At 36.3% G+C, this 13194-nt stretch overlaps 1 protein-coding gene across 1 annotated transcript; it reads left to right on the top strand.

Annotated features, from left to right (window-relative positions):
• Positions 1–1145: 1145 nt before the first annotated feature.
• Positions 1146–13194, top strand: LOC139977135 (sterile alpha motif domain-containing protein 3-like). The gene is made up of 9 exons (XM_071986233.1): positions 1146–1713; positions 4702–4931; positions 5572–5680; positions 6334–6501; positions 7522–7615; positions 8540–8884; positions 9560–9740; positions 10267–10352; positions 11196–13194. The coding sequence occupies exons 1-9, from the start codon at positions 1703–1705 to the stop codon at positions 11478–11480; spliced, it is 1509 nt and encodes a 502-aa protein (XP_071842334.1). The 5' UTR covers positions 1146–1702; the 3' UTR covers positions 11481–13194.

The following is a 13194-nucleotide window of genomic DNA, read 5'->3' as shown; positions in this document are numbered from 1 at the left end:
AGTATCCCCGAATTTCCCCGTGGAAATGTCTGCATGGTTATTAGTAAAATAATAACTGTTTCTTATGTGGGGGTGAGAGGATATGAATGGAGTCGTAGGATAGGCCTATATGAAGTTTCGTGAAAGTTTAATAAGGCAAGACTAACTAATACAGTCAAAATAGCAAATGATCCTGAGGTAATGAACAGATAAGGAGCGGCGCCCAACCTATAAATACCAACACCTGATTAAGGGGTGCAGACAATTATCTATAAGATCTACATAGGTCTAACCATGGGCGCGTATGAGACGGGGTGAAGGTTTGCAACCCATCGATCAGAAGGTACCCTTTTCTTCAGACCAGCCGCTCTTTTTCGAGCATGCTAGCTTGTGTTGCGTCAGACCAACCCCCCCCCCCCTCAACGAAGGTAGTCCCGTACGTTATGTACATAACAAAACAACGGAAAGTATATAAGCTACTGCGATCATTTTCTCGAAACACTGAATCCCTCCCCTTCTGGATTGGCCCATGAAGACGGTTTGACTCACAATCAGTGGCGTAGGAAGGTACTTTTGAGTGGGGGGGCTGAAGACTGATGGCCGGCCTGGGGGAGGGGTTTAAGGGGAGGGGGTGTCCCCCTCCCCTTTGGAATTTTTTGCATTTCCAGGTGGCCTCAGATGCAATTTGGTGCAATATAGCACACTTCAACACCCACTCCATTTTGTAAACTTAATTTTGTATTTTCAACTGGCCCTAGATGCAGTTTGGTGCTCCAAATGAGATTTTTTTCTCATTTGGAAATGAAAAAGTGGTTTTCTGACCTGCGAACCGGGGGGGCGGAATGATACTTCCGCCCCTCCACATTTTTCACTGGGGGGGCTGGCGCCCCCCCCCCCAGCCCCCCGGTTCCTACGCCCTTGCTCACAATTCAAACTGATAGAGCCTAAACGTGAGTATTTCTCGAGACACTTGTTTACAAAATATTCTTAGAAGTACAGCTTGAGCTAGCTGGAACAATATTTTTGTCATGATTGTGTACGTTTAAGTGTTTTGTGCTTTTTCGCACGGCCAGCATACATTTATCCCCACAACGGATGATAACAATGCCTGGCCCTTAAACGTCGACCATAGCTGAACATTTTTTTCATTGTGACTTCTATAGAATTTTCTACAATGATGTACTCATTCGTACTAGAAATAAAAGTTACGTTTGCAGCCAGGCCGCGCCGAGAGAATAATGGCAGACTATACGTCTCAGAAGTGTTCTTACTTCTCATTGGTTAAAAACAAATTTCCTAAAACACTACTTTACATTAATTCACTGAATACAGCCTTTCAAGAATGTGGATGTGGTAATAAATATTGGTAAAAATGTAAAAGATTCAAAGTTGGTATTCCAGAAAATGGGTGCATATCTGAAAAATTAGAAAGAACCCCACATAATATCAAATGAAAGATTCAAACTTTAAGCCAATGACAAGTTTTCTTTCACAAAGGGTGGTTCGTTCGCGCTTGGCGCTTGGCGCTAACACAATGCCTTAGACCTACGTACGTACAGTACAGTATACAGTATACTGTCATCACTGCACTGCTTGGCGACCAGTCCTAGTATTTCTTAGTTTGTTCCCGCAGAAGCGCTTCGCCGTCACATTTGACGAGACTTGACACGACTGGACTTCACCTTCAACGGCCGCTTGTATTTTTATATGAATCTAAAGCAACATGTCACAAGTGTAAGTTGACGTTAAGCCCTTGAAAGAGTTGTTTGGTTTATAAAAGTACAGATTAAATAACTGTTATGCCTAGGCTTTACTAGCCTAACTGTTCTGCTACTTATTCGCCTATATAAGATTAGAAGACTTTATAACTAAGCCTAGGCTATGTCTTACAAGTAACAGCCACTAGTACAATGCAGGGCCTACACTGTGGCCTACCATTGTATCAAAGTTTATAAGCCTAGCTAGCGCAGGCCAAGACTGAACTATTAAAACTGAGTGTGCATTAATGCTGTGAGGTTTGTCCAGTACTTATGCCAAGCCATCCTAATAAAGCCTAGCCAAGGTTTTGTTAGATTAGGCCTTATGGCATCCTTGCAGATGCAAAGTTGTTCAATATGTAACACTTTCAGGACCATTACTTTCAAAAAGTTGTTACATCACATAAGATTCTCACATAGTATTGAACCCAACTTCTCCATAAGATGTGGAATAGATGGTTGTGAAAGAAAATATCGGGTGTTCAGCACGTTTTATTCCCATCTGCGGAAATTTCATAAAAGAGTGTTCGATGTTAACATAAGGCATGACAGTAACTCTGGTGGGCATGAGGATACTGAAGTAGGCACAAGTCTAGTGATGGAAAACATTGGTTTAGAAGTTGATGATGTGACTCATAATTCGCATAAAAATAGTCTTGCAGAATCAACTGGAATAAGTGCTATCGATGCTGCTGCTCTGGGTGATGGATCACACATCAGAGAAATCGGTGAAAGATCCACGGAAAGAGACTTTGCTCTTTTCATCTTAGGCATGAAAGAGAAGCATAAACTACCACTTACTGTTACAAATAGCATAATATTAGAGCTATCTGAACTCATCTATAACAGTTCAAGGGATGATAGCACAGAGATCAAAGAAAAACTTTCAGCTTCTGGTTTCACAGTGGCTAAAAATCCTGATATCTTTAACTTTATCGATGAAAAGTTTGAAAAGAAAAATAACATCTTTGAAAAGTTGGCCTCAGACTATAAACAGACAGCTTTTTATAAGGAGCATTTTGGTTTAGTTGAGCCAGTTGAACATGTGCTAGGTTCCACCTGTGGGAAAGATGATACATTCATTTATGTACCATTGCTTGATACTCTAAAAAGTCTTTTAAGTCATGATGATATTTTAGCAGAAGTTCTGAAGTCCCGTTCTAGACATGGGGACAAGCGATATGAGGATTACTGTGATGGTGAAGCATTTCAAAATCATCCCCTATTCTCTTTGGAGCCACATGCACTCCAAGTTCATTTTTATTATGATGATTTTGGTGTGGTGAACCCACTTAGAAATAAAGCTAACAGCTACAAAGTTGCTGCATTTTATTTTGTTCTTGGAAATTTATCCCCAAAGTTTCGGTCAAAATTGTCATCAATTCAGCTTGTTTGCCTCTGCTGTACAAGATTAATAAAACAGTATGGCTTTGGGAAAGTGCTCAAACCGCTTCTTGAGGATGTTAAAGTCTTAGAAAGTAAGGGGGTGACAATAACAACTTTAAACCAGGAGGAGTTTACATTCAAGGGTTGCATTAGTTTGGTTTCCATGGATAACTTGGCAGCACATCAGTTAGGAGGCTTTCAGCAACATTTTCATGCTGGTAGAATATGTAGATTTTGCATGGCAAGTAGTAATGACATTCAAGATCATTTTGATTCATCCAGTTTAATCGAAAGAACAAGTGTTGGTCACAAACATCAGGTGCAGTTAGTTATGGAAAATCAAGGTCTTAGGCATGTTTATGGAGTAGCTTCTAAATCTGTTTTGTCAGATTTGCAATACTTTGATGTAATCAGTTGTCTACCACCTGATCCAGCTCATGATTTGCTCGAAGGACTTGTTCCAGAATTAATGACGAAGGTTGTGACAACATTTATTCAGGATGGCTTTTTCACTTTGGAATCTTTTAACAGTGCTTTGAAACTTTTTCCCTTTGGAAAAAGTGATCAGAAAAGCAAACCAACTTGCAATACCACTGCTAACCTGGGAAGTTTCAAAATCAAACAAACAGCATCTCAAACATGGTGCCTGATGAGATTATTGCCTTTAATCATAGGAAGCTCAATTCCAGAGGGAAATGAATACTGGGAACTATTTTTGTCACTTATGGATATTTGTGAAATTACATTTGCTCCCTCTATACCATGTGAAATGGTTGCATACTTGGTATATTTGGTGCATGGATTTCTGGTTGCTCTGAAAGAGCTCTTTCCTGAAGATAGAATTAAACCCAAAAGTCATTACTTATTGCATTACCCTCGTTCAATATTGAAATATGGACCTCTTGTTCACTGCTGGACAATGAGGTTTGAAGCTAAACATGCATATTTCAAAGAAATTGCCAATAGGCAGAAAAACAGGCGGAATTTGTGTAAGACATTGGCAAGGCGTCATCAATTACTTATGTGCTATTATGGAGCTGGTCAGAATTTTTTGGATGACAAAATGACATCCAACTCAGGAGGGGACATTCAAAAGTTACATCAGTTTTGTGATGGGATTCAGAGAGCTTTGAAAAGTCAATTTCCAAGCATTGAAGAAGTGCATACATTAGCTTTTGTTGAATTACACAGTTCATTGTATGCAAAAGGTTGTTGCATGGTTCTAGAGGCAAGAGAAAATAGGTTGCATGAATTTGGCAAAATAGATGCAATCTTTATCAAAGGTGGTAAAGTGTATTTTGTTTTGATGGTTTTGCGCACTATTGGTTACAGTCAACATTTCCATAGCTATGTATTGTGTTTTCAACAAAAATGGGTCATATTTGCTTATGAAGATTTTGCTTGTCATTTACCCTTATCAATTTACACAAATCAAAATCAGAGAATGGTAACACTTAAGTACTTTGTTTAGAGAAACATTAATACTTAAAATAGAGCATCTCATTCCTTATCATTGTTACTTTGAACTTCAAAGGTTAGAAGAAACAACTTTTTAGTTTCTATATATTTGTGTCTTCAGTGAAGCACTTAAACGGTACCATGTAACTTATGGATCCAGAAAAAGGGTTTTCTTATGTAGTGCAAGTGATGTAGAACCAGAAATCAAATCTCAATTTGGGATAAAGAAATTTCGGCTTCAGGTCTTTGATAAAGACTTTGACGACTGGGTGGACATTGACGGTGATATAGAAGAAGAGCAGATGGAAGATAAAGCAGTTAAACTGAATGTGATTGGTGAAAGAGATGAAGGTAAGTATAAATGCTTCTTGTACACGATTGCAAAAAGATTGTTGTCCAGAAAAATTTGCCTATCAGCAGCATGTTTATTACCATTTCATGAAGGAGCCTTATTGGCATAATATGATGTGTGAACCCCATTTGGAACTTATTGGTACTTGGGTAGTTCCAAGGATAATATATGCACATAAAACATTCTTGTATGAATGTATGTACATTGTCATAACCTCTCCTCATGGCTTTCCCCCTACAGTAGTGGAAAGTTTTGGGATATTTGACAGGAGGAAGTCACTATAGTATTCATATTTGAAATTTCAGGGAAGCTTTAAGATAAGAAATTATCACAGTCTGAAGGTATTCTGCAAGGGACAAATTGGTATGCCAAAGTTGAATACTACTTCAAATTTTCATTGTAACAGTTTACAGTTTGCAATATCAATCAAAAAGCATTACTGTCTAATGAAAGTGCTAATCAATATCAAATTGGTTAGCAGTTGAAGATTTAATAGTAAGTAGCAAATTGCAATGCAAATCCAGTTATTTTGTTTCTTGTACTTATGAGCAACACATATTTAATCTTTACATCCTGGGGTTTTGCAAATTAGAAAAATAATTTATAATACATATTTTGGACACTCCTTTCCTTTGTCAGTTGCATGCCTCAGTGCCAGTTCATTTACAAGCTCTTCAAGTTCAGATGACACCATTATATTGGCTGGAAATGAAAGAGATGTACCTTGTACCAGTGATGTTTCAGACAGGTAAGACATGTAACATTTCATGTTTGAATTATTATCCTACCTTGACAGAAGCAAAAAAGAGCTTATTTAAGGGAATAAGCAGTTGCCCCAAACTAATTTGCAATATCAGCTAAACCTTGCAAATTTCTGGTGCTGACCTTACAATTATATTTTATGGCATTTTAGAACATAAATATTGCATATAAAAGACAAATCTAAGAGTTATGGTGCATGAATTCAACAATTCAGTAACAAAAACATTGTCACATGAGTAGGAAGAGCCATAATAGAAATATTATACTACAGTATACTAATTCAAATCAGGGTGACTGCATTTTCTCTTTAAGCTATCACTACAATATATTAGGGTATGGGGGGTGGGGGGTTGGTGGAACTTGGTTGGTTAACAGTAAGTCCCACACATTCCCTAAAGAAGTTCAGTACAAAGCCCCTTATTTGAAGAGGCCATTTAATATGAAGTCACATTTTGCTAAGTACTGACATGCATGTTCAACAACTTACAGCTGAAGTAGTGAAAATCAAGCTGTTCAACCTGTGTCAAAGTATAATCTGTATTGTTCATGTAAAATTTGTTTAGGGTCACTTTATTGAAAGTGCTAATTCTATACATTTTGCTAATAAAGTTTTGTTTACCCTTTTTGCATGCTTGATAGTTTTCATGAAGAAGAAAAGTTCTTGCCATGGCCAAACAAGTTTGAGCTGCATCAAGATGATGTTAGGAGAGACATCTTGGTAGAACTATTAAAAGGGGGACCTGTCAGCAACAGAATTAAATCTGCTGTAATCCAAGCTACATTTGACAAAATGTGTTTGTTTACTGTGTAAGTACCTTTCCCTATTTGAATATTAATATTTTGTCTTTTCAATCACTAATACTAAACCAGTGTAAATTTTTGCCTTCAAATGTCATACGCATGCATAATGCACAAGTCTTTGGAATCTTGACTTTTCAACATCTCAGAATTACTAGCTTTGAAATATGTCAATGTGTAAGTATGCCATCTTTGAAATTGTGGTGTTATTTAACCTGGAACAATAACACCTTTGGAAGCCTGTATTTTCGCATTTGATTTTTTGCATATAAAGACGTCATGTGTCAATAACCTACAGATTTTAATATTGTGGAACCTTGGAATGATGTGGTTACAACTTTGTTAAAGTTCTGTTGATATTTTAACTTCAGATGGGGATATCCACATTACCAAAACAAACAAGCTCAGACAGCGACCTCAAATATAAAATCATAGCCTTTTAGCTGACTCAGCCTGTCTGGGGGGAATGGGGGTGCTAGGTAAGGTACTTAGTACAAGCAGGACTTGATGGTTAGTGGGTAAATGGGTGAACTTTTCACTGTTATTATTAAGTTGCAAAATAAGTTGTTGATATTATTTTAAAAATGTAATTTTTGGTGTTTGTGTGTGTAAGGTTTATTTCAATCCCAGATCAACATCAGACTAAAACAAGGAATTAAGAATGACATAGTAAAAACAAAACAATTTAGACAATATATCTTCAAGAATGATACAAGAGACCACTATAGAGATGGTCCGCAGTATCCCGTAACATAAGAAATTTCTATTATGGGAGATCATTGGGCCTGTATGAGTCTGACCCAACCAAGCCCTGTCCTGCTGATATGAAGGTTAAAAACTGGAGCTTTTGGAGCCCCAGACAGTACCATCTTTTCCTTTCACTCCACATTTTAAAAAGGCTCCCCCAATATACTAAATCCCCCCCAAAAGAGTTGGTTAAGTGGGTAATTGCCCCCCCCCCTCCTAAATTTTACAGCTGGCACTAACCCTGTATGTGAATCAACTATAAAGTGATATTCTTTTTTGTAGGTATCCTACTACAGATCAATACAATACAGCAGCTAAAGCAGTCATAAAGTCCTTTCCAAACTTGGCAATCAAATTACCATTCTGTGAGCCTTATGTAAGTATATGATTAAGCTCTTCATTTATTATCTAGAAGGTGGGCGTATATGTACATATAAAAAGCACCTGACTAGATTGTGTAATTTCGACTACTTTGTACAAAACTACCACTACTAATGGTATCAGTCAAATTGGTGCTTTTCAGGTAGACAGGAGACTATTTTCACTGTATTTGCTTAATTGTCAAAAGCCATTTTTATATCCAGTAGCTGGTGCTAGTGAAGAACTATGTACAGCTGGATCTTTTTAATAAAGACATCAAATGATGGGGCATTCAAAACTAGATTGTTTCTCCTGCCATTTCAAGGGCAAAATCTTACATCCACTATAGATTAATTTTGCTGTTGGTTTGTAAAAGTACTTTTCAGTTTGAGGGAACTTAACTGGGTGGATGCAAGGGTTGAACTGCTGCAGCACAGGGTGGGTGGGGGAGGGGGGGATATTGTAGTCTGGGGTCTTGTATACATGCAGATGTTTGCACATTAGCCCCCTCCTGTGACATATATGTATACATACATATTCATATAATTTACTGGCCTACCTGAGAAGATGCATGAACCAGTACACATTGTGCATGCATCTGACATGAATGTCCAGATGTGCATGCTTGTAAGATCAAGGTGTCTACTCTTTAAAATGGGTGAGGTGACATGATGAAACATGTGCATAAATTACATTGTGAGGTTGCCGAGTTTTATACCTAACAATAATGTTGAAGTTTAATTTGAATTGTTCAGCTGTTTTTAAGACCTTGTAACAAAATTACAATATACTTTTTGTTCAAGTGTTCATCACAATTTCATAGCTCTTTAAATTACAAGTCCAGACTGAAGAAAGGTATTTTAACAGAATATGTAACATTGATATCAGATTATCTCATCATACTGCAGCTTCCATTCATTTTTGCATCTTGGTTTTGTAGGATGCATTGAAAAATGCACTCAAAGATAAGTTCAGAAATGAGAGGAGACACATGACGAGGGATGTAGTTGTGAAGAAGAGGAAGACATCTACACATGCAACAACTGACGAGGGAGAACGAAAAGACGGAGCTGATTGGACTCTACCTGAGGGTGAAACAGAGGAGACTATCAAACTGCACATTAAGGAACTACAAAAGGAATCAACAAAGAAAAAACAAGACAAGAACAAAATTAAGTCATTAATGGCACTGACATTTGGAGAGAGAAGGAGACTTGTACTTGAGGAGAAACCACCAATAGCAGAAATCAGAGGCAAATTTCCTACTCTATTTTGTGCAGAACAGGTAATTTCAAACATATGATTCCTAATTATTAAGACTTATGATTATAATGTTCTACACTGGAAATTGTTGGTTTGACGAAATCATAAGCCAATATTAAGGCTTGTGTATGTAAGGGTGAATGAACTTGTGTTCATGCTGCATAGCTTGCTCTCAGGATTTCTCAGGAAGGGAAGCTTCCTTGAATCATAGCTGATATTCATGAAACACAGTGCAATAAGTGTTAAAATTGTCAGTTACTGGCTTCTTAAAAATCCCTTAGAATGTTGATTGCATTTGGTTAGTAGATGATTCCTACCTTTTTTAGTTCAAGAATCATTTGAGGTAGACAAAGTTCAAGGAAAAGGGTCATGAGTGCATTTTGCCACAAATTAACCTGCCAAGTGAGCTAATCATAGCTGTTTTATTTACCATGGAAGAAACACATTGTTAGCTTTGACAGGGATTTTAAAAAAAGTAGGTGAATCTAAATACCATGGATGATATGTAAGAGTATTTGAATGTTTAGAATTTCTACTAAAATAGAGGTTTGACTGAAGAAAATCATGAGTAACTGCCAAAACAAGATTCTTTTACTGACTTAATGATCTAACACGAATACTTGGCTGAAAGTTCCTGTTTGAAAGTTATTTATTAATACAATGTCATTATCATCCTTTTTATTACCTTAATTCATAGATCATAGAAGATTTTTCAGCCATCATCAGTTGGGATGCAGTGTCGGAGATGTTCTACAAAAATCTTGATGACATTGCAGCAAAGATCATCACCTACAACACAAATCACTCAAAGGGCACTCTTCGATTCCTTGTTGAATACAACAACTTTATTCAGCAATTGACAGAAAAAGACAAAAGGGGTAAGTTAACATCTCAAAGTGCTGAGTTAATTACCAAAAATAATAAAAAAGTTTACTATTATGTAGACTAGGAGATATGTCTTAACAGTTTCAGTTGAGACAAGCATTTTGTCAGCTTCTTAAAATATAAATTAGTTAAACTGATGGCAGATGTTTGAAAACTTAAAAAAAAATCCAAGGTCTTTCAAGATAATGAAGAAAAATGTGGCCAATCCTGTTTCATATATACAGGATAATCTGAGCAAGGAGACAAGTTGTGACCATATGAGGCAAAGTAGCAACAGTGTCGTCATTGGATGAATTAGATGGTTTACTGAATCCTGCAATAAAACATTAATTAAGGAACACTTCAATGTAGTTATTTTTAAGAGTGCAGAGATAAAACTGCATTGATACACTACATCAACTTACTAAATCATTATGTTATTTTCAGGAAATCAGCATGAAATTTTTTACTGTTGTGTTACATTTTACATTCATTTACACTGAATGAAGACAATAACTTCAGTGTTTATTTCTGCTACAGATGCTACATGGACCGCAGCTCTCTGGATACTACCTGGCTTCCTGAAAGAAGATCGCAACTTTCTGTTTATAAACAGTGATGATGATGTAAGCTTCCCATTTTAATAACCCTTTCATTAGTTGGTGTATTATTTGTAAACTTGCAAAAGATGTAAAGAGTAATATGTCGATAACCCTTCTAAGGCCAAAGAAATCTATGCAATGCTGATCGGGGTGTGTGTGAGGCCTCGGTTTGTAAACACTATACCTCAAGAAGTGAAAGATGGTTTGCACTTCAAGAGTAATATGTAGATAGCCCTGGTGAGCAGATGATCCCTATTTTTTCTTTGAATTAAAAGATAACACAAGGTAACCCTTGGTGAGTAGGTGGTTCTTCCTGTTTTTGATTGTGGTCAGAGGTCATTTGAGATCAACAAACATGAAAACCTGAACCCTTTAATTACCACCACATATCATGAATTGAATTTAGGTAGCATTTGGTAAGTAGCAAATCCCGAATGTATTGTATGGAGGTCACAGTTCACTTGTCTTCAATTAGAGCCAAGTCTTAATAAAGTTGATCGCTGAAGAAATGATAGTTGGTTTCAAATTCAATCTTCTTATATAGGCACCTATTATTCGATACTCTAAGGCCAATGGCACTTCTGGTGATATCAGGTCAGCACGGTGGAAGTTGGAAAATATGCCATCTAATGTTGCTTCATAATGGCAAGGAATCACTAAGTTATTTGACATTCTGGTTTATATATACCCTGAGTTATAGAAACATTCGCAATATTCATTTATAGCTAGAAATGATGCTTATTCAAATCAGCTCCCAAGTAATATTATCAAATGCAAGTTTAGTGTATGTGATTCTGAAGAAGCTGGATTACCTTTGAAAATGTGTTATCAGGAATTAATCATCCTATTTATTTCATTGTTTGATAGGTTAGCTCGGATGTTGAAATCAGCACACCGGTCATAACATACACTGGGGATCCGCTGGACCCATCAAACATAACAATCATTGCAGAAAACGAAAAATGCAGTACTGCAGCATCTTTCCCTGAGGCAGTTCTAATCCTGCTGGCAACATATTATGTTTTCAACATACAGTATAACGGCAAAGTAAAAGGAACACTGACATTTCTGCAAAATGTTCTGCTGCAATGCAAAGACAAGGGGAAATTGCCTCAAAAGATCATTTCATTAATTGCAAAACTTCAAGCATGATTTATTTCATTTTGTGACTTTTCTTCAAGTTCTATTGTTTTTCTGTTATTTGTTGACCCAGAATTATTGTTAGTTATGTTTTTCAGATTGTTTGCTGGATTTGCATAGTGTTGTTTTCAGGGATTTAGTTTGTTAGCACAATTTTACAAGACAAATAATGTGTAAAATGATAATTTGGGTAATTCTTAATACACTTAAATGATATATAATACTAAACATTACAATATTGGTGAAACAGTGAGATCAGGGGCAACTACAAGTTTGAAGTGCTGTGACATGCCTTGTTATGACGAAGAGCAAAGTTGGGGGCGAAAATTTAGTTGGAACACTAATGCAACTTTATAAAAGGTGTCATATAGTAAAGTCAATAATAAGCTGTTAATACAATTAGAACTGGGTGTAATAAGAAGGCCAAACAGCAATTAGTTGATATTAAGCAAATTATCTAAGCCAGTAAATTTTTTATACATTCAAACCAAGATTGATGAGCATTAAGAATAGCAAATTGTGTACAGTAATATTTTGTGATAAATTGTGGGGTCTACAATAAACATAGAGGGGTATAGTGATTAAGGTTTAACGTTCAGCCTAGTTGAAGCAAGCTTAGTGTAGACTAATTGTATGCTAGTCTTCCTCAGTTAGCCTCGGTTACACTCAACACAGATGGTTAATGGTGATCATTCACAATCATAGGCCTAAACTTAAGCATCACCGTATCTTTGCTCGATTTGATTTTGTTTTTGTCAATTTATACCAAGACCAGGAAGTTGTTATCGATAATCTTTGTAATGCTTGATGCACATATAAATAAAATCATGGAGACAATTGCTGGAACAATTAGATCAGTGACAAGAAAGTTCCATATATTGTGGCTTGTTCTGTCACAACAAAATTTGGTTGGTGGGGTGGGGGTGGTGCACATAAACATGCACCACTCTAATGCAACTTTTTGAGTGTACTGTTGTATTCAAGATAAATCAACATGAAATGTTAAAGCACTAAGAACTGTATAATTAATCATACATTAGAGTTAAGGTATGTTTTAGAGTTATTAATTTACAACTTAGTAACATACAGGTCTTATCATGTAAACCATTATTGTGTTGATGCAACATTCATGGTCAGTGAGAACTGATGGGTTTGATCATAAACAAAAGCATGTTGATGTACCTGCATTGATTTGCAAAGTTAGTTGTTTACATACAAATTGTTTTTATTAGTAAGTTATTATTGTTTATCCCAATATTCTCCAAGTTTCTCAATTTTTTGCTGAGCCATTTTATAAAAGTGGGAGTTATGGTCTTTTTTACCAATGTTATGCCAAAGTAATGCACTTTTTGAGTGATACCAGATTTTTAAGGTGACAGTGATACAGCATAATCATAACAGACAACCTGAAAGTAATATTTGTGGTCAATAGAGATTTATGTTAATGTTAAAAGATTGGCACACCTTAATTTTACAAATGTATTCATCGATGTAAATGAAAATTGTTACATGGTTTAATACCTGACATGCCTAGTAATGGGTTGTGGCAGTTTCTAATTGTTGAGAAAATGTGATCATACATTAGTAAATGTAACATTTTTTAGTCAAGGTTTTACTAGTATACACATATGTTACCAACTTTAAGTGTTGCTTCACCATATTGTACATTATGCATGAATATTCCTAGATTGATATAAACATGCTATTGCATTGATTATTCATATCA

The sequence above is a fragment of the Apostichopus japonicus genome, chromosome 12, assembly GCF_037975245.1.
Source record: "Apostichopus japonicus isolate 1M-3 chromosome 12, ASM3797524v1, whole genome shotgun sequence".
NCBI lineage: Eukaryota > Metazoa > Echinodermata > Holothuroidea > Aspidochirotida > Stichopodidae > Apostichopus > Apostichopus japonicus.
Note: the sequence above shows the minus strand (reverse complement) of the source record. Positions and strands in the feature narration are given on the sequence as shown.